The sequence below is a fragment of the Pleuronectes platessa genome, chromosome 20, assembly GCF_947347685.1.
Source record: "Pleuronectes platessa chromosome 20, fPlePla1.1, whole genome shotgun sequence".
In the NCBI taxonomy this organism is placed as follows: domain Eukaryota; kingdom Metazoa; phylum Chordata; class Actinopteri; order Pleuronectiformes; family Pleuronectidae; genus Pleuronectes; species Pleuronectes platessa.
In genome coordinates this window covers 8,101,915-8,121,773 of record NC_070645.1, presented here as the reverse complement: position 1 = coordinate 8,121,773, position 19,859 = coordinate 8,101,915, and the positions used below count along the sequence as shown (strand labels likewise).

The 19,859-nt window shown below is 43.8% G+C and overlaps 1 protein-coding gene across 2 annotated transcripts in view; it reads left to right on the top strand.

Annotated features, from left to right (window-relative positions):
• Positions 1 to 19,859, top strand: part of atp8a2 (ATPase phospholipid transporting 8A2) — a 41,812-nt gene that overhangs the window by 2,038 nt on the left and 19,915 nt on the right. The window contains exons 3-23 of one of the 2 annotated variants that reach the window (XM_053413088.1): positions 2,226 to 2,325; positions 3,497 to 3,595; positions 3,699 to 3,744; positions 3,976 to 4,016; positions 6,099 to 6,172; positions 6,603 to 6,672; positions 7,024 to 7,151; positions 7,512 to 7,623; positions 7,992 to 8,160; positions 8,274 to 8,401; positions 8,488 to 8,565; positions 8,839 to 8,927; positions 9,181 to 9,225; positions 9,869 to 9,944; positions 10,056 to 10,244; positions 10,330 to 10,379; positions 10,475 to 10,544; positions 10,638 to 10,722; positions 11,030 to 11,169; positions 12,443 to 12,581; positions 13,253 to 13,317. In XM_053413088.1, coding sequence (XP_053269063.1) covers positions 2,226 to 2,325; positions 3,497 to 3,595; positions 3,699 to 3,744; positions 3,976 to 4,016; positions 6,099 to 6,172; positions 6,603 to 6,672; positions 7,024 to 7,151; positions 7,512 to 7,623; positions 7,992 to 8,160; positions 8,274 to 8,401; positions 8,488 to 8,565; positions 8,839 to 8,927; positions 9,181 to 9,225; positions 9,869 to 9,944; positions 10,056 to 10,244; positions 10,330 to 10,379; positions 10,475 to 10,544; positions 10,638 to 10,722; positions 11,030 to 11,169; positions 12,443 to 12,581; positions 13,253 to 13,317 — 1,993 coding nt within the window. Of the gene's footprint in view, positions 1 to 2,225; positions 2,326 to 3,496; positions 3,596 to 3,698; positions 3,745 to 3,975; positions 4,017 to 6,098; positions 6,173 to 6,602; positions 6,673 to 7,023; positions 7,152 to 7,511; positions 7,624 to 7,991; positions 8,161 to 8,273; positions 8,402 to 8,487; positions 8,566 to 8,838; positions 8,928 to 9,180; positions 9,226 to 9,868; positions 9,945 to 10,055; positions 10,245 to 10,329; positions 10,380 to 10,474; positions 10,545 to 10,637; positions 10,723 to 11,029; positions 11,170 to 12,442; positions 12,582 to 13,252; positions 13,318 to 19,859 lie in introns of those variants that run through there. The other variant, XM_053413089.1, reaches the window with a different exon arrangement.

Here is a 19,859-nt window from a genome sequence, read left to right as displayed (position 1 = left end):
CGGGCTTATAGGGATTAACTGTCTTGCTCAAGGGCTCTTAAACAGCGTGGATCTTTAACCCAGAGGTGCCGGGTTGAAGGACGGTACAATCAGTTAACCATGTGCCGCATGTAGACTTTGGACCACTGAGGTTGTGTGTGTGTTTTTATTTTCCTCTCATCCTCCTAAAGGTTACGCTTTCTTTTCGGTTTAATCAAGCTAGCTTAGAAATGTTGTTTCCCTTCTGCAATTGCACCGGTTTTAAGGGGGGAATTCCTTGATAAGGACATTTAATAACTCACCTATTAAATGGTCATTTGCAGCTCTTGAGCCGTGCCAAAGGTTGAGGCCTAGCTTATCGTCACTTTACTACTCATCTCTCATCAACTTAAAGGGTTGTAGGCGATTAGAGCAAAGGTGTATGAATCTGTGTTTGAGAAGATTATGACGGCTGAGATTTCTCAGGACTGAGTCTTAATTTTAGGACGTGTGATTCTCGTAGTCATGACCTTCTGTTGTGTGAGCTGCTCAGGCAGGAAGAAGTGGGCGACACGTCTTTAAACCCACTTCATAACAGTATTATTATTCCACTTGTTGTGCTTGGTTACTCTACTTCAACTCTGAAGCAGTCCAGCTGTTGTTTGCTTGACTGTGGTCATAGATATTAAGTTACAGTCATTCAAACTACATGCGTATGATTAAGACCTAATTTCTTTTGTCTTAACCTTGTTACTTGTTCCAACTGACGCCAGTTCTGTAGAAGCACCGGCCTCCTGGTCTGAGAGTGAAAGCCTCGTTATTAGACGGCTGACCTTAAGTGGTCCTGCCATTAATGTCCAGTAATTCGATTTCACTTTCAAAAGAGCCCTTTTCAGCTCCACAAATAAGATTAATGCAGGTATCCCCTGTCTCATCTGATTGGATCATGCATGGACTGGAGTGCCAGCCCCGCTGCGTGCTGATTGGAGCGTAGCGCCCGAGAGGTGTTCCCTCTGATGTCCCTGTGTTCCTGTAACTCTTCGGTTTATGTTTTAAAGGTTCAATAGCCTTATTGATTTTCTGAGACTAAAGCCTTGTAGCTTTTATCTCTATACTCAACTCAATCCCCCCCGGCCCCTCGCTTTAATATTTCACCGTGTAGACTTGATTTTATACAACACGAGGCAGTAATGCTCTCCTGTGCACAGACGCAGCAAAGTGTCTCACACGTCGTTCTCAGGAAAATACATTTTGGAGAATTTCTCAACACTTCCATTCCCAGTAAATCTACCTTCCTCCACTGAAGGGGTTAACTCCTCGCTGACTCCAGCTCAGTGTTTTCTTTTGGCCTTTAAATGTATGATCTTTTTCTACGTGAGATAAAACACTCAGATAGGAGCAGCAGGAGTCTCACCCCTGCAGCGAACAGCTGTTCACACCACTGGCAGGCTGGACATCTATAGTATGAAGAATAACAGCCAGATGTTTTTGACTTGTTTTTTTCCCCCCTGATCCACTGGAAACGTGTGTGTGTCGTTGTTACGTGTGGAATCTGGTATAACTTATCCTTGATTAGATTAAGGCAGCCTTATCTTCCTGATCATGGGGATAGTATCACTGACTCTTTCGTATGCATAGCATCAGGGAACTGTGATGGAATTGTGTGTTTTGCCATTCAGTGCATGCACTTTGGTACACTCACTCACTCACAAACACACACTATCCATTAAACTAAAGCCATTACAGAAACTTTTCACTCAAGCCACACCGGCAGGCCTTGACTTCAAGGTTGACATTTTTATTTTTGGCCCCTCTAAAAGCTCTTACGGTAGCTCCTGGCTATAACAAACACCAATCAATACGGTTGTCTCATCAATACAGTTGACGGACGGACAGGTGGAAGTTGCCAAGTTTCTTTGCACCTATTTTCTGGGAATTTGGGTCTAAATTTAGTTTTTTGGATACAAAGTCTGGGTCTATTTATAGTCTTTTGATGTGTCTGCAGCCCTTAATGGCTTTATTTGCCCTCTCCGAGCATAATTGAGTGTTTCTAATAGATTTCCAAGTGCTGCGATATTAAAACCCAATGGTAGTCAGCTGTTATTCAGCCTTTAAGTTAATGCTGCTTGAGCATATTAGGTTATAAAAAATCGTTACCACACAATTTACTCATGAAGTCCAGCTTTTACTAATGCACTTTCTGGCTCTGCCTCTGTCTGAATTTAAACATGATGTAAAGTCTCCTCTCGTCCTGTCTTCTCCTGCAGCACCACCAAGTATGGGGTTCTCACCTTTCTGCCCCGGTTCCTCTATGAGCAGATCAGACGGGCGGCCAATGCCTTCTTCCTGTTCATCGCACTCATGCAGGTAAACCATCACGCACACAACACTAACAACAGTGGGTTCAGCTGCTGGTTGGTCCTCAGTTTGATGCTGTGGCCCACACAGGCTTCAGAGTTTTTCAAAACATCCCAGCTGTCCCACACACCCAGCTATTTCTGCAATGCTGTGTTATAGATTTTTCAGAGATTTTCTCCAGATGAAAAAAGTTCAGATTTGGCAAAAAGGAATAGAATACGAGTAAAATTCAAATCCCCATTCTCATAAGATACGATGACTTTACAAAGGGGTCACTTTGCAGACTTGTGATAGCATTGATACATCAATACATCAATATGCAGTTAATCGATATTACTCATTCACTCGCTTGCTCAATTGAATAATGCATGTTGCAGGTATTGATCATTTTCCCTCACAGCAAGTATATTCCAAAAGCTGCTCCCAGACATGCACTTGAAATTCTGACAACTTCCTGAAATGTAACCTTCGAAAACCGTAAGAATACAAATATCTCAGGTTGCAAGAGAGGCGTCGTGCACCTACAAGATGCTGACAAAGATGTCTGCTCGGAAAGACACAGAAATTCGAGAGCTTTTAGTATGAAGGCAGACATGTTTTTCGATCCGCGGTTAACAAAAACACTTTGCCTTTGGCAGTGCAATTTATGCGTCATGTCTTACCCAGGTGCCACCCCTCGTCTGAGGGTTTTGGAAATGTTTATGTTTGTCTGACCCGAACGATCGCCTGCTGCGTACTTCTAATTTACGGAGGCAGAGTTTCGTAAAACGTCTGGTCATTTTCTGGAGTTCATGTCTTACGACAGCTGTTAGAAACATGAGGAGTTTTGAGTTAAAATCACAAGAAAGTTGTGAGACGCTAAATCTCACAAAGTGCTGATCGGTGTTTAATATTTCTCTTTTTCACGGATGAAGGAGAAGTGTGTTTTTTCTTTTTCTTAAGAAAGTCACACTAGTACTCATTGTGCTAACATGGCTCATCCTTGTTGGATTTGGGTGAGGTTAGGGTGTTAAACACGACATCTGTCTCAATAGCTGTGTTATCATCATCATCATGTCGCTGTGCAAGCTGGAGCAGTTATTCAGAAAAGCTCCCATGTATCTGCTTAATGTTACGACCATGCCGTCCCTGTGATGATCACCAGTGATTTCCGACTGCTTCCTCTCTTTCCTCTCATCAGCAAATCCCTGATGTATCACCGACCGGTCGCTACACCACACTGGTCCCGCTCATCTTCATCCTCACTGTGGCCGGGATCAAGGAGATCATAGAGGACTATGTGAGTATCTGCAGCAGCCACGAGTTCGGTCAGTCTGTTTAGAGTAGGAAGGAGAGAGATGGTTCTCCTGAAAGCTAACGCACCTTCTTCTTCATCTTCACAGAAAAGACACAAAGCAGACAACACGGTCAACAATAAGAATACAACAGGTATCGTGTGTGTGTGTGTGTCCATCAGCTGTCTGCACTTTTCCATGAGTGTGCTTGTATCTATTTGTGGGTTTTTTGTTTTCCTTTCACGCCTGAGTGAATGGCTCTTGCCTGTCACTCACTGTAGGGCGGGCCACACGGCCCCAGACAAAAGTTTAGCTGCTATGAATACTGCATGAGAGCGGCTCTATAGGCTGACTGACTGATGGCTGTGTTGTCCTTGTCTCTCAGTGCTGCGGAGCGGAGCCTGGCAGACGGTCATCTGGAAACAGGTATCGCTAACAGCACCGACTTCCTCCATGTAGTTCTCTCACTCATCACCCCTCTGCTCTCTCTCTCTCTCTCTCTCTCTCTCTCTCTCTCTCTCTCTCTCTCACCCCCCTGCCCCTGTACAACGAGCGAGTTCAAAAATATGTTAAGGACAAAAGATGGTGTACGTTAGAGCCTGACCGGTGGATTTTCAGGGGCACATACAGATATTAGGGAGTAAAAAAGGTTCCGATACCGATGTATTGACTTGGAAATAAATTCTGGCTCCATGGTGAAAATGTCTTCTCCACATTCAGTCTTCCTCGTTCAATCCAAACAGATCAGGGAACACATTTCCAGTCAGAACTCTCCAAGCAATTTCTCAAAACAGTAAATGTACATGACTCCCTAGATTGGAGGCTCCGTTTTATCGGTGGCACCAGAGATCTGTAAGTACTGCCTGGAAACTGAGAAACTGGAAATGAAAAGATTCGACCATGATTTCTAACAAACCCTCATGAATGTTTGATATCTTACAGTTTAAACCTAAACTTAATTATAAATAACTATAAATACAAAGAAAACACAATTACAACCAAATATATAGCCCCTTAGATTACGAAAATAAACTTAAATGAAGATCTTTTTTGCATTATTTATTCTTTGAAATACGTTTTGATATAATATCTAGAATTGCTAAAGCAGAGACATTAAAATGATAATTTCAATGGGAATTATGAAATGCTTCAAAAGCATAAATATGTAACACGATACATCAGTAAGACAGTTTTATTAAATGTGAAATATTTTGCAGCCAAACATGCAGCACTGTTTAAAACTCAGGATTAACTCACACACCTCAGAGTGTGTGTTTCTCTTTAAATCTCACCTGGTGTGCAGTGATCACATGTTCTCTGCTCTTTGTGTCCACACTGTCACTCTCTCGTCTCTGTTGGCTCAGCATCTGTCTACTTTGGCTCCTTCATAATAAAATGAAACTCTTCCAATTGCGCAGTCTGCCAAAGTAAAAGACTCGGAGGAAAATACACTCTGAGTGTAAGGTTCCTTCTCAAACATTGAGTGGGAGCTTTTCCTTGAATGTGCTCATTAACTGAGTCCAGCTGTGAACAGTCTCTGATCCAACGCATCAATTCAGATCAGACCTGAGTCCTTGTTATGTAGGTGACAACAGGAGGCAACAGGGAATTAGACCCATTTTTCTCCAGGGTCAGGGCAGGTGAAGAGATTTGCTCCATGCATCACGAACATAGTTCATGTTGAAGAGAAGTAGTGATCACCTCCTTCCTTTTTCAGAGCAACTGAACAAAACCTATTGTGCTTCATACGCATGTTTAATTACATGGTGGAGAGTGAGTAGAATAGTGCTTATGGGAAGAGCCTGCTTCCCCGTCAATAAAGCTGCAGTGAACATTACCCTTGATGCTGTTAGTCAGGCTTCTCTCCCCTGGTGTGTTCTGGGAAAACAAAACCAAGGCTGCAGCTCTCGGGAGACGGAGCAGCCTGAAGAACCGGGTTGATTAGTTTTTAGGCTGCTCGGATGTAGCACACCGGCTGTGTCTGAGCTTGTGCGTTTGTCCTGAAAATAACAACTCCATGTTTTCCCATTCCTCAAATTACTTATGTTATCATATAGAGTAGCTCAATGTATGTAACGTGGAGCTTTGGCCTTAAAGCTTACATTTTTTACTTTTTCTCAGATTTGCTTTTATTCAGAATGGGTTTCAGATTACATTAAGTTGAGCTGTGATTTCCTCATTTCTCTTCTGCTCTCCTCCTCCTCTTCTCTCTCTAATCCACATGCCTGTGACATCTCTCTCTGTTATGCCTCTGTTACAGTCTCGTGAAAATAGTTGAAGCTCTGCACTGCTGTGCTCGCTGTCACTTTATCTCACGTCTCTCTATTGGCTGCCTCTTGGCTGGTCACTAACTAACTTGCTATTTTTGCCCCACCCTCCCCCTTCTCTCTTTCCACCTCTTATTCCCCCCTCACCCTCCATCTATAACTCCCCTCTTTCTCTTTCCCTTTCTCCCTCCTTTCTTTAAAATGATCTCCTGCTGTTGCACCGCTGCCTCCTGGCCACAAGGTGGCAGTTGGAGACATAGTGAAGGTGACCAATGGCCAGCACCTTCCAGCTGACATGGTCATAGTGTCCTCCAGGTCAGACTCTGTGTGTTTGTGTGTCTGTTAATGTGTGTTCACGTTTACATCCTCTTAAAAGTTGTTGTGTGTTACAGAACACTTTAAGGCTGCAACTAATCATTGTTATTAACATGGACATTTTTGTTACGTTTAGGTTCAGTTCGTTATTTGATGTTTTTAAAAACGGGGTTAAATGTCACGATTGAAAGCTTATACCGACCTGTGATTGGTCAAGTGCACATATCGACGGGACCTCGCTGTAATGGCTCCACCCCCCACATTTTTAGACATACGTATTCTACAAGTCTATGATTATGTATCGGTTGATTTTCTGTTGTTTTTAAATAGTTGCCTGATTATTTGGCACATAACATGTAAATACAATAATGAGGAACCTTGCTGAGGAACATATTGTTGTATAACACTCCCCTCTGCCCCCCCACCCCAGTGAGCCACAGGCCATGTGTTACACTGAGACCTCAAACCTGGACGGAGAAACAAACCTGAAGATCAGACAGGTAGGTCACCATTCAGATTCACACTGCATGGACTCAGCCTGGAGTCAGTGAGGAACTTCTTCTCCTGCCTGATATCAATACTGTGTAAACACTGTAAACTTAAATATTAATACACCTCAATAACTGTCAAGGGAGCGACTAAACCACCTGAAGAGGAGCCTGTAATTAAGTTTTAATTAGAAAGTTTGTTTTAGAAACCTCTAATACATATTAATGCAGTGAATTGTGTCACATGTAAGATCTGATAGTGACTCTTGTATTCTGTTTCAGTCATCTGCAACTTTTTCTCTTTCTGATCATTGAGTTTGAAAGTGAACGTTCCTTGACCTTTCATGTGTAATGGTTCTCCAGGGCCTCTCGCTCACAGCCAGCTTTCAGACGCTGGAGGATTTGGTCACGCTGACCGGTCGTTTGGAGTGTGAAGGACCCAACCGACACCTGTACGACTTCACTGGCACGCTGCGGCTGGAGAACCACAAGTGAGACACACACACACACACGGATACAGTTGTTTCCCTTCGCAGAAATGGATGGAGAATCACAAATTGTCCAAGTGATAAATACAGAATCTAAATAGTGTCTTTGTATGTGACAGTTTTAGCTCAGAAAGTAGGATTAAACTCATTGCACATCATAAATACAATTACCAAAACAATGGAGGCAAAAAAGCTTGACAATTGACTTAAAGAGAAAATTAAATATACTTTTAACTATAGTAAATACACTTATTTCCTTCTGAGCAGATGCTTTATTCATAAAGCACCAGAACAATGCAGGCCACCCTGTATCTGCATTCATTCATAAAGGCTCCTGCTCATCATTTCTCTTTGTGTCCTCAGTCCCGTTCCCCTGGGCCCAGACCAGGTGCTGCTGCGTGGCGCCCAGCTCAGGAACACCCAGTGGGTTGTGGGAATCATTGTCTACACCGGCCACGACTCCAAACTGATGCAGGTAAAACCCCAGTGTCTTGTCTGAACTCAGTAAACTGCCTGTGTGTTCTTCTTTAGTCATAGAACCTTTTTTTTCTTTGTGAACTTTTTCGGATTAGTTCAGAGCTTTTAATCGTCTGTTATTACTGGGAGCAAGTTTCGTTTTATCTTCACTTCCACTGTTGGGAAGCTAATGCATTCTTTTGCTAAAACACTTAAAGAAAAAAACTTGGTAGTATTCCATGTTTGTATTCACAAACAAAAGAGTTATCTTTTCTCTCTAGAGACATTCTTATAACTAGAGCCTGATCAATTTTTTGGTTGACCAATAAAAGTTGGCCGATATGAACCTTTTGTGTTTCTCACTGGTTGTACTCACTGACCTTCCAGAATTCCACCAAGGCGCCACTGAAGCGCTCTAATGTGGAGCGAGTGACCAACATGCAGATCCTGGTTCTGTTTGGAATCCTGCTGGTCATGGCTCTGGTCAGTTCGGTGGGCGCTGCCATCTGGAACAGGGAACACACCGAGGAGGCCTGCTGGTACCTGTCCCGGGCCGGTGAGAACACACACCAACACACTTCACTTCCCATCTCCTCACAGTAATAGAGAATCTGGATTAACACTCAGATTACAGGTCAGTAAATGAGAGGTTAATGTGCGTTTGCGCAGGTGACATCTCCACGAACTTCGCATACAACCTGCTGACGTTCATCATCCTGTACAACAACCTGATCCCCATCAGCCTGCTGGTCACCCTGGAGGTGGTCAAGTTCACACAGGCTCTCTTCATCAACTGGGTACGAACCACTGTCAATGACATGTGATCGAATATTTTAACTAGCAATCAAACATTCACGGTTTTCCTTCTTGTGTTTTTCCTCAGGACATGGAGATGTACTACGCAGAGACAGACACACCGGCCGTGGCTCGGACATCCAATCTTAACGAGGAACTTGGCCAGGTCAGTTTCAAAAGGACATGATAATATTAATAATAATAAATCATCAATCAATCATACAAAGTGTGGTTAATCTGATAAAATGGGATATATCGTGGCTAAATGAATAATAAGCAAGGTACAATGCAAATGTAAAAGAGTATAGTCATGTGAATATATACTGTATTTATATAAGATTATATGATTTTCTAGAACAATTATCATTACATTACTCTCACTTAATCCAGACCGGTCCATATGTGCTGTGTTTGATTTCATCCCGTCTGTGTTTTTCAGGTGAAGTATCTGTTTTCCGACAAGACGGGAACTCTGACCTGTAACGTCATGCACTTCAAGAAGTGTACGATTGCAGGAATAACATACGGGTCAGTCGCCTCTTTTATTAAACTACATTCTCACCTATCAGCTTTATCTGTAAGAACATGTTTTCCTGTGCTGTACTGAACTTCCTTCAATCTCTAATCACAGTCATAGTCACGGATTAAATTGTAAAAAAAAAACGACCTGTTGTTAAATCAGCTGATCCAACTGCTGCATGCTCTCACAAATGAACGAATCCACTCCTCTGCTTATTCTCAACTGATTCCTTCTTCACCACAACCTCAATCATCACTGCAGCCACTTTCCCGATCTCGACTGTGATCGCTCCATGGAGGACTTCAGGTAAGTCACCTCCGTCTTCTCCTTTTTCTTCTATTCCTTTCCTTCATTTTAGACTCTTTTAGAGACAGCCTGCATGCTTTGGTTAGAACAATAGTGTAACTACACAGATCCAGTCAAATAATGGCCACGTTCCTTCAGATTTATTTTTGTCCCTGACTTGTTCCCGATTTGACAACATTTTACGAATTTTTCAGTAGAAAATAAATCGAATGAAAATGGTGAAAGTATCACGTTGTCCATATTAAGTCCCTTAACATGATAAACAATGCAATAAAAAACAAGACAAGGCCTCTTAGACCACATGTGAATTTATTTCATAAGTGTTTTTTACATGTAAAGAAGTTATTCTGTGCCTCCATTCTTTGTCTCCACGCCGACCCTGACCCACAATGCCCCTGTCCATCACTCTGTGACCCAGTTACCGTTCTTATCAAAATAAGATCCCATCATTCTTATTCACTTTTCAAAGCTCGATCGAAAAAATTACCTTGAATTCAAGATGGAAACATAAACAAACATTTCAATGAAACCGTCATTGAGACAATTACACAAGGCTTTGTTTATATTATTTTTATTTTAATAATATAAATGATTGTTTTTCTACACAGTAACTAACTCTTCTTGTACATTTTCTTTCTCTCAGCAATCTGCCGTCCAACGGCAATAACTCGACAGAGTTTGATGATCCGGCCCTCGTCCAGAACATTGAGAAAGACCACGTAGGTGTCTCCGAGGAGTTTCTCACAGCTCTTGTATTCGAAGTGGATTCTGCCAAATAAATCAACTGAGTCTGGTGTTAATAACTGTGTCTGCTCTGTTTGTGTGTTCAGCCCACGTCACCTCAGATCTGCGAGTTCCTGACGATGATGGCGGTGTGTCACACGGTGGTCCCAGAGAGGGAGGACGACCAGATCATCTACCAGGCCTCGTCTCCAGATGAGGGAGCTCTGGTCAAAGGAGCCAAAGGACTCGGCTTCGTGTTCTCCGCAAGGACGCCGCATTCCGTCATCATCGAAGCTGTAAGAGTGTATTTGTACTTTATTACAGTAAAAGAGGCCTTTTCTCTAAAGGGGGTAAAAATAACAAATTTGGTTTGTATTTCAGAGAGGAAAGGAGATGAGCTATGAGCTGCTGAACGTCCTGGAGTTCTCCAGGTGATTCTCTCTTAAATGTCCCCCTCAGTCAGTAGATTCTCTAAATACCAGGCTGCAGTACGTTTTTAAATCTGATCCCACTCTCTCCTTCACAGTAATCGCAAACGCATGTCTGTGGTGGTCAGGACCCCCGACGGGAAGCTCCGGCTCTACTGCAAAGGAGCTGTATGTCTACGTCACTATCGAGTCTCCGCACTATCATTCACGTGGCGTCTGTGTTTCAGTTCTCAAGTCGGTCGTGTTGTGTTTTTCTTGCAGGATAATGTCATTTTTGAACGTCTGACCGAGGCGTCCCAGTACAAAGAATTATCCATTGCTCATCTGGACACGTTTGCCACTGAAGGTAAGAGGAGTGGAGGAGAGAGTTGAAGAGTCTCCTTTTGACTAGATGCCTACATCATAATATTTTAGCCTATGTCTTTTTTAGAATAGAATACAAATATCTCTAAGATTTTACTTTACTTGAGCTCACTTCAGTTTAATGTTTAAATAAAAAATGACATCACCATTGTCTCCTTGTTTCCTCCATTCTCTCTTAACTTTCCAAATAAATAAAAAAACATTGGGCAGCTCACTCCCACTAAATAACACAATCTTTTCCTGTTACCACACTGATTGATTGTCTCTCTCTCTCCTGCTGATCCATTCAGGCCTGCGCACTCTGTGTTTCGCCTACGTGGACCTGGAGGAAGGCGCCTACCAGGAGTGGCTGAAGGAATACAACCGGGTCAGCACCGTGCTCAAGGACCGCGCTCAGAAACTCGAGGAGTGTTATGAACTTCTGGAAAAGGTAAACGCACCTTCTGTTTCACTCTGGTGATGGGTATCTATCCAGTCCCAAAAAAGTCGTTTAACCTTGTATGGTGGATTGTGAGGGGGAGTAAAACAATCTGAGATTATCTCTATCAACATGATATTCAAAGGGATGTCGTAGAGACAGTGATATTGGAGAAGGAGAGAACAAGTTCCCCTTGTTGATTATTTCGTGAAAACAAATCTTTTCTTTCTTCTGCTAACGTCAGGATTCTTTTCCTTCAATATGTCCCCCTTTTTTTATGCCTCTGATTGGCTGAGAGGTTTTCTCTGTTGTGCCGTTTCATTTTTATTCGATTTCCTTCTGCAGCAGATTTAAAAGTGAATTGGAGAATTGATGGATTAATATGAAATTGGAGTAGAGAGATGAAAGAACATAAAACTCTTCTGTATACACACATATTTGCCAGCAGGGGGCAGAGTGTGTCCATCTTGTCCTTCACTTCTACAACTATGGTGTCACTTCATTATTCCTTAAGTGCTTAACTTCCAATACATACTCAGAAGCTTATTCATGCTTTTAAATTATCTATTTTCATTCATCAAAATAAAAACATCAAATTCAACCACTTTGGAAATTGTATGTTGGTTGGTCAAAGACAACACTGATGTAGTGATAACACAGATTTCTGAGTTATTCGGTAGAGAATGAAACTTATTGCTGGGAAAACTGAAGATCTGGAGGAAAGAGGGGAGGTGAGAAAAGTAAATGAAGGGTAAAAGAAAAAGAGGAAGCAGCAGGAGGAGGAGGGGGGGAGCTCCGACTGGGAGACCACAAGGGTAATTACCTGTGCCAGCCTGCCAAAAGCCCCATAAAACTGGAGTCAACAACACAGTAGTGTTAAGTTGTGTGTCTGCGCGACTGTGTGTGTGTGCGCGCCTGAGTGTGTCTAATGAGGGTACATGTGCATTTAAATGCTGAACAAATTAAAGCGAGGGGGGAAAGGTAATGGGTTACTTCTTGGCACGAAGACACAGAGTTGGTACAGCGGCACCAAAATGAGCTCCCTCACCGGCTGAGCTGAACTCCCTCGCTCGCCCACTCCCATCTCTCTCATCTTTAAATTAGATATGGATGATGTGTTGTGCAGAGAAAGAGTCTGGTGATCTGAAGCCGGAATATGATTTGATTTAACGTTATTTCAAGTTAATTTTACTTATTCATCTAAAGGCGTTTGTACCGTTTGTGCCACATTTAGTTGTTGTTGTGAGTTTGAATCCCAAATTCTCTCTGTCACGCCAACCAACAGAACTTAATGCTGCTGGGCGCCACGGCCATCGAGGACCGTCTCCAGGCTGGCGTGCCAGAGACCATCGCCACTCTCATGAAGGCCGACATCAAGATCTGGGTCCTCACGGGAGACAAGCAGGAGACGGCCATCAACATAGGTGAGGGGAAAACCCGTCTGAAAGCAACACTGCAGGCAAATGTATGAGGTTTACATCACGAGGACAGTGATTGAGGGGAATCCAGAGATGGTGAGGGAGCCGCAGCCTGACGTCCAGCAGCAGAGGAAGCTACGTGGAGTTAATTCAGTTAGAACCAGAAGAATAGGGGCCATTGTGTGCGCCGTCAAATGCCAGACATGTCCTCGATCTCTGAGTGAAATGTGCCCCAGTGTCCCAGTGTCCCAGTGTCCCTGTGGCGGCGGAGACTTTAGATTTTCCGCTGGCAGACCTCGAGGATTCTGGTGTCAGATGATTGAAAAACAAAATCTTATGTGAAGACACGTGTCGGGCTCCTGTGTATCAGTGGCCGATCTAAATCAGGAGCCACAATTTACTCAGAGGAGCCGGTTGTATGTCCAACATCCATACACAACTTCACTAGGGTGATTTATAACTGAGGTGAATCAAACAACAGAAGAAGAAAAATAAGCGGTTGGCAGGAAATTTAGCTGTCTTCATTTTTTAAGTGAAAAAACATCCTGATTTGTGTTTTTTAGTTTATCGTGAGGTCGTTTTTCACCTGTGTTTTGGGGTTTGAACCAATCTAATCCCACCCCCGCCCCCCGACCCCCCCCGTTCTCCTCCTTCCACTAACTGCGTCTGTTCCTCAGGTTACTCCTGTCGCCTGGTGACACACGGCATGTCCCTCGTCATCGTCAATGAGGACTCTCTGGATGTGAGTAGACCCCTCCTCTTCCTCCCGCTCCCCTGCCTCCATCACGTCTCTGTACACTCTGTACCATATCTCTCTTCGGTGTGTGTTTGAGTGTTTACAGTAAAGGTGCGGGGAGGGAGGGAGAGTTTGTTTGTGTGTGTTGGGTGGTGGGGTGTGGGGGGGGTCTTAGGAGGGTTACCGTGGGAACTAAGGTGTGGTCCCCCCGGCAGATTGGTGGGTGGGGCTCATTGTGTGCGTACATCTGCAGGTAATTAAAGTCTCTGGTGTCCCGTTGGAGAAAGGGATGAAAAGAGACAAGCAGTGAACTGTCACTTCTCCTGCCCCCCTCCCCTCTCTCTCTCTGTCTTTCACATACATCCACATACAGTACCCGGCTCTCAGTGTTCTCACACTCCCTGTGGCTCCCGGCCTAACCTCGGCCGAGCTAAACGCTCACATAATGTACAGACTGAGCGCGTTAAGTGTATTTATGTTCCTGTTAGACGGAGATCTGAGACATTCTTTATCTCCAGATTCGATTTATGCCCCAGTTATGTGTTCTCTACGTTCAGGTTTCATGTGTGACTTTACCTAAACGCCTTGATTGCTGTCATGTGTCTCTGTGTCTCACACGCAGTCCCAGACTCCCACATGTGTGTTCACATACACGTGTAAACACACACACACACACACACACACACACACACACACATACACACACTCTTCACTTTTACAGAGTTTGTTTATACGTGAGACGGGGCGAGATTATGGCTCATAAACTTTAAGCGTAGGAACTGTGTGTGTGCTTGTGTGTTTTGTTTATTGGTGCGTGTGTGTGCATGTTTGTTGGCCCGAGGTGTGCGTTACTCCCTGCTGTGGAGACGTCCATGTTTACATCCATCATGCTCCTGCTTCATGCGAGTCGTTCTGCAGATGTTGGGGTGATCGGAGAGTTTGAGTGTTTTTTATGAAACGTCGTCAACATGACATCAGAGACCTCTGTGTAGTTAACCCTGCATCATGTGTAAACGGATTTTAATGTCGGTCATGATTTTAAATTTAACTGCACAACTGATGATCATCACGCCGTCTCGCACTACGCCAACTTATAGTTAAAGTTTTACCGTTTCTTTTATGTGTTTCACCGTGGTGTCTGAAAGCTCCCAGACCCGCTGGTCAGAAGCCAGACGGCATGCGAAGCCATTTAGATGCGGAGTGGATTGAGTCGGACAGGGGGGAGGGTAATAAGGTTCTGAGAATAGCCTATGTAATGAGCCCATGTGGCTGAGAACCAATACAGTTAGCACCGTAAGTGGATCATTGATAACACGGTTTGGAAGGTTCTGATCACATGTCGGACTGAAGAAGTAAATAGTTCAAAGTGTAATTGCTGTCTGGTCGATACAGTCTGGCTCAGAGGAAACCGTAAAAGTAGATTACATTAAAAACTTTTCTGTCAGCCCCTCCTGCGTTTGTTTAGTTCTTACAAGTGAGTCCAATAGCACATGTGCACACACGCACATAAATAGCTTTTATCATGAGGTCTAAATCTTTTTCTGAAGCCACATATACAAGACTAATTCTACAGCTCATATCTACGGGTCTTATCTTTATGTGTAATCTAAAATTAAATACAAGCGAAGGGCAAGTAGAGTGGCTCTCGGGTAGCACATGCATTTGGCTAGGCCCAACTATCCCCTTCATAAAACTACATTTAAATTAACTATAACCATATTTTTATTTGGATCTGCACCAAAATTGCACACAGTCATAAATATAATGTTCGACGGGGGGGGGGGGGGGGGATGTTGTGATTCTGTCCTTTAGCTGACTCTGACTTTTCTGTTGAGAACCACAAACACAAAGGAAACCCCCCCCCCCCTTTTTGGAATGAATAACTTTTTGGGTTTCTTAGTCTTCATTTTTGAAGTCTTAAATATGTTTAGTAAGGTCGTAATTACTTCATCCGTCATGCTTTAAGAATTGTTTTGTGTAGTTTGTAATGTCTCTGTGTGTTGTAATTTCCCCTAAACAATAGAGATATTCGCTGTAATGAAAGTTCAAACAAGACTAGTACCAGGACTGATAACTGAGTTCACAATCATCCCAGTCAGTTTTATCCCAGTTCCCTCGTCTCAGCTGTGGGAAGGAGCATGAACACTGTCTCTGTCTGTAGTTTGAGAGATGACACGGCGTAACATTACTCGCTGCGAGACCACTTTGCTCTAATTATAGGGAAGTGTAATTAATTCTTGTCAAACTTGACACAGGTCTCGAATTTTGATTCATTATTCTCCTAAAAAGACTTGGATTTAACTTGAAACATGCAGCCCCCCCCCCCACCCTGAAAGCTCTGTTGGTGAAGAAGAATTTTTTATCTGACAGTCTCGGGTTGACATTCAAATATGGATCACGAGTGGTCGTTTTTTCATGTGACAAGTTCATGATGTGCTGTCTGCTTTAGTGCCACCCACTTTCAAGTGGGTGTGAATATTAAACAACAAACACGAGACAGATAAACAAGATCACATAACAGCTGCAACTAGATTCAGCTAGAAAAGAGGAGAAACACAAAACACAGTGATGGCTTCCTGCACGTTCTCAGGCATTTGTCCGATCAGATAACTGATATTCTCATCTATTGAAATAAGGTTCATCATATTCACGAATCTAGATTTACTTTGTGATATATGTGAATTTAGGAGAAAACACGTGCTCTCTCTTTGAGATGCATGCATCCTGCTCATGTGTGTCCCAGTCATGGTGTCGATCAGGTCGGCTTCACAGACCTCTGGTCAGTTCTGCTTGCCACTGTGGATGAAAGCGACACTTTCTTCTCCGCTTCACTTATCTCGCACTTAAAATAACTCTCACCGGCTCAACTCCTTTATCCTCTGTGACCCGTGTGCAAGTTCAACCTGCGGCGTGAGAGAAAACTGAATCTCACCTCAAAAGTAAAGTGTCCCACTTACATCTCACCGTCCCTGCGCTGTTAGCGGCGCGAGTGCTGATCCGTGGGGTTGATCTCGCCGTCCTGGAGGAAGACGCAGAGACCGCGCTCCGTGTCTCCTTCACACCGCGGCCTCCACATCTGTCAGCACCCCGTCCGCACACAGGAAGCGACTACACAGCGGCTGTGGTGTGTGACAGGAAAAATGTGTGTGTCTGTTGAAGGGAGAGCAGGAACAACACAAATATGGTGTTTATCTTTGTGGTCGTTAAGGAGTGTGTTTGTGAATAAAGCAGAGGAGGGATGTTTATTGTACTTCATGCTAGAGATGAACAATCTGGATGGAGAAAGGGAAGGGGGGGGATGATTTTAGCTGAGCCATGTGGGGGCGATGAGTGAGCGGTAACACGATCTCCCTTTGCTGCTCCCCTGCATCTAAACAAACCCTATGAGCAATGCCTCCTGGGTAAACGGTTTGTGAGCGCTGAAGCTGTGACAAGTGCCATCTGTCGCCTCCAGAGCACACGAAGCCACACACAGACTGACAACCTGAGGCATACGATCCGACGCTCGCCGTTTACCCAAGATGCACTGGCACGGGATCGGCTTGATAGCTCTGTATATACATTGCGCTTAACTTTCCCACAATCCCTCTCTGTCTGTCATGCTGCCCGCAGTACAACTCTTAAACCAACAACATCTCTCTTCTGCTCATTAATCATCTGCACAAACACACACACACACACACACATATGTTGTGCCTCAGCATGCATGCTCCATTATTCTGGCATTTTTCATTTCCTAACAGTTTTTTTGGTACACGGGCCCCCACCCACTGTTTAACACCACATGTGTGTGTCTGTATGTTTTTGTCAGCTGTGTGTGTGTGTGCGTGTGTGCGTGTGCATGTGCGTGTGTGTGTGTCTGGCTCAGGCAGCAGAGGATGTGGGTGTTTGCACAGATGCACAGTCTGATAATTAAACGGTGTATTAAATCTCACTGGTGACAGAATCTGCACCTCAGATACGAGCCCGTCTCTCTCCACCTTCTCTTCCCTCAGCAGGACTCCCTCGTTCTTTCAGTCTCGTCCCACTCCCTGTCCGTCGTTCTCTTTCTCTCTTTCTACATTCTCTCATTCATCTTACTCAGTCCTTTTTTTGGTTTATTTTTTTTATTCTTGTTATAATCGCTCCAGTGATCCTGGTCTCTCTGAAGGGACAGGGTGGCCTGGAGCGGCTCAACAGTTTCCCATCCTTTCTGTGTTCATATATATATATATTTATATATACAGGAGAGAGATAAGTGTGTTTGTTCTCATGCATTTTATGGTGAAGTGTGCAATCGGAGAAGGTGACCTGTGATATCTCAAACCGCCTGCATGCCCTGCCCATTCTGTGATCCAAATATAAACCTGATAAAATTCCGTGCAGCAGGGTCTGTGGACATGGTTTAGTGTGTGTGTGTGAGAGTGTGTGTGTGTGGGTGTGTATCCGCCCTCTCCGAGCTCAGATGCACATGAAAAATAAACATTTATTTTGGAGCTTAAAAAACGCTTGCTAATGTGATCTGTCATAATGAAACGCTGCAATCAAAGAATTAGGCTTTTCTTTCCTTCTTTTCCTCCGAGGTCTCCAGAAATAGCAGGTAATTTTAGGCGTGAGAACGAGGGAAACCACACGGGGAAGCGTTTTTCTTTGCCCTCGTGTTTGTTCTCTTTCAGAAAGTGTTAACAGATCATAGTGGACCCAGCTGTTTCTTTTCATGTTAAGCAATGTTCTTTTGTCAGAGGGACTCGGTTGGGTCTGGTCTTGCCGTGTTGTGTGTGCGGCCGACTGTTTAGCTTTAAGAGCTAACCAGTGTTTGTACCGTAGTTACCTTTTTAAATCTCCTGTAGCTTCCCTGCCGACTCAGCCTGGTCATTATCCCTGGTTATCTCAGCCACTGAAGCTTTGACTAGACCTGCTGTGACAAGTCACTGTGATGTAAATATAAAATGGCTTGTTAGCTTGTCAGCAGGATTAAGCAAAAACTACTGAATAGATATCCACAAAACTTGGTCAAAGGATGGATGTATATTTGGGATCCGGACAAAAGAGTGGATCCAGAATCCCCTTCATACCTTTTTATATGATAGAGGTCATACTTGATCAATAAGCAGTCGCCATCCTGGCTGAGTGTTTCCACTTTAAGGGCCCGGTCACAAAGACACAGATGTATTAGTGACAAACCTTCCTGTTCACTTCCAGTCTGTGGGAGAAAGAAGGTGAAGGAAAACTTCGAGCAGCGAATCCCAGTCACATGGAGTTGTGGTGAACTCCGACTCTCACGTTTGTGTATCAGTAAACAAATGGCGGTCTGAAAACCCCCCAGATTCAGGCAGTCAGAGATGGTGATGTCACAAAACTCAGAGGCCAATCCTGTCACCTCGTGGGCGGGGCTCAGCAGCTGGAAAAGGCTCCTCAACCAATAGTGAGCTGTGAGGGTGGGGAGATGAGGAGCAGGGTTAGAAATCAATCATGAAGGTGTAGAGTTACATTTAATCCATTTTTAGGCCGTGAGGGGGATTTCTTTCACAACAAATCTGTTGAATATGTTATTATGAGGAACAAAGACGAGCTTTAGAGGCAACAAGCAGCTGAGTCGGTCTTTAATGATGTGAAAGTGCAATTCTTTTAAATATTTCCCCCAATTTCCTTTGAAACAATTCATTAATCTTGATGGAAAAACTTTTGCAATGTAAGGGGACTCTTGCAGAGGTTTGTGCTCTAAGTGCCATTGTAGTCTCCAGTGTTTTTATACTGTAATTTTTCACTTATGAGTTGTTTACTTTGCTTTATGCTGCTGAGGCGTTTGTGTCCATTCCTCTGTGATGGGGCGAAAACAAGCAGAGAAAAAATAAAAAGGTTCTCATCTCTCACACTCGCACGCCATGTACACACGCACACGCACAAACTCACTAACAACCCATGCATGCGTCTGTCACCCGTGTTTTACTCCACTATAAAAACACATGCACTTCACTCTCACACACGCACACAGCCCCTTTGTGTTTCAGAACTCTGACAACCTGTAATCTGCTCTAATCCCTTCATTATGTTTTTGTTTTCCTTTCCCCTGTTTGGGGGAAAAAGGTGAATGCAAACAGGAATTCCGGCGCACAAAGAAAAACACACAGCCTCAGGCTGAGAAAACAAGAGCAGGGATTTTTTGGGGGGGGTAAGAGGAGGCATGTGTGCGTCGCTATTTGGCAAGAAGTAGAGCGACTCTGTTGATGATGGGGTTCTCTCACATACATGGCCTCTACATGTGAGTGTGTTTGTGTCCGATCGCTGTGATGTCTCTTACACACAGGCGCTGATGGTTTGACACAGGGTTCATCTCCCTGTGGGTCACTGGACTCTCTCAGGCCTCATGGCCGACAATAACCCACTGAGAGAGATTATGTAGATTCTTAACGGCACCAAACGTCCAAATGTTTGTGCACTTTTCGGTCTGGAGTTTAGTCTTCTGTGGCTGATTGCTCTGTTATTATTGTCCATGTTTCCATAAACAATTCCTTCTATGGGTTATTTCACTTTGCATCATTCCTTGTTTATTATGTGTATAAGCTGAA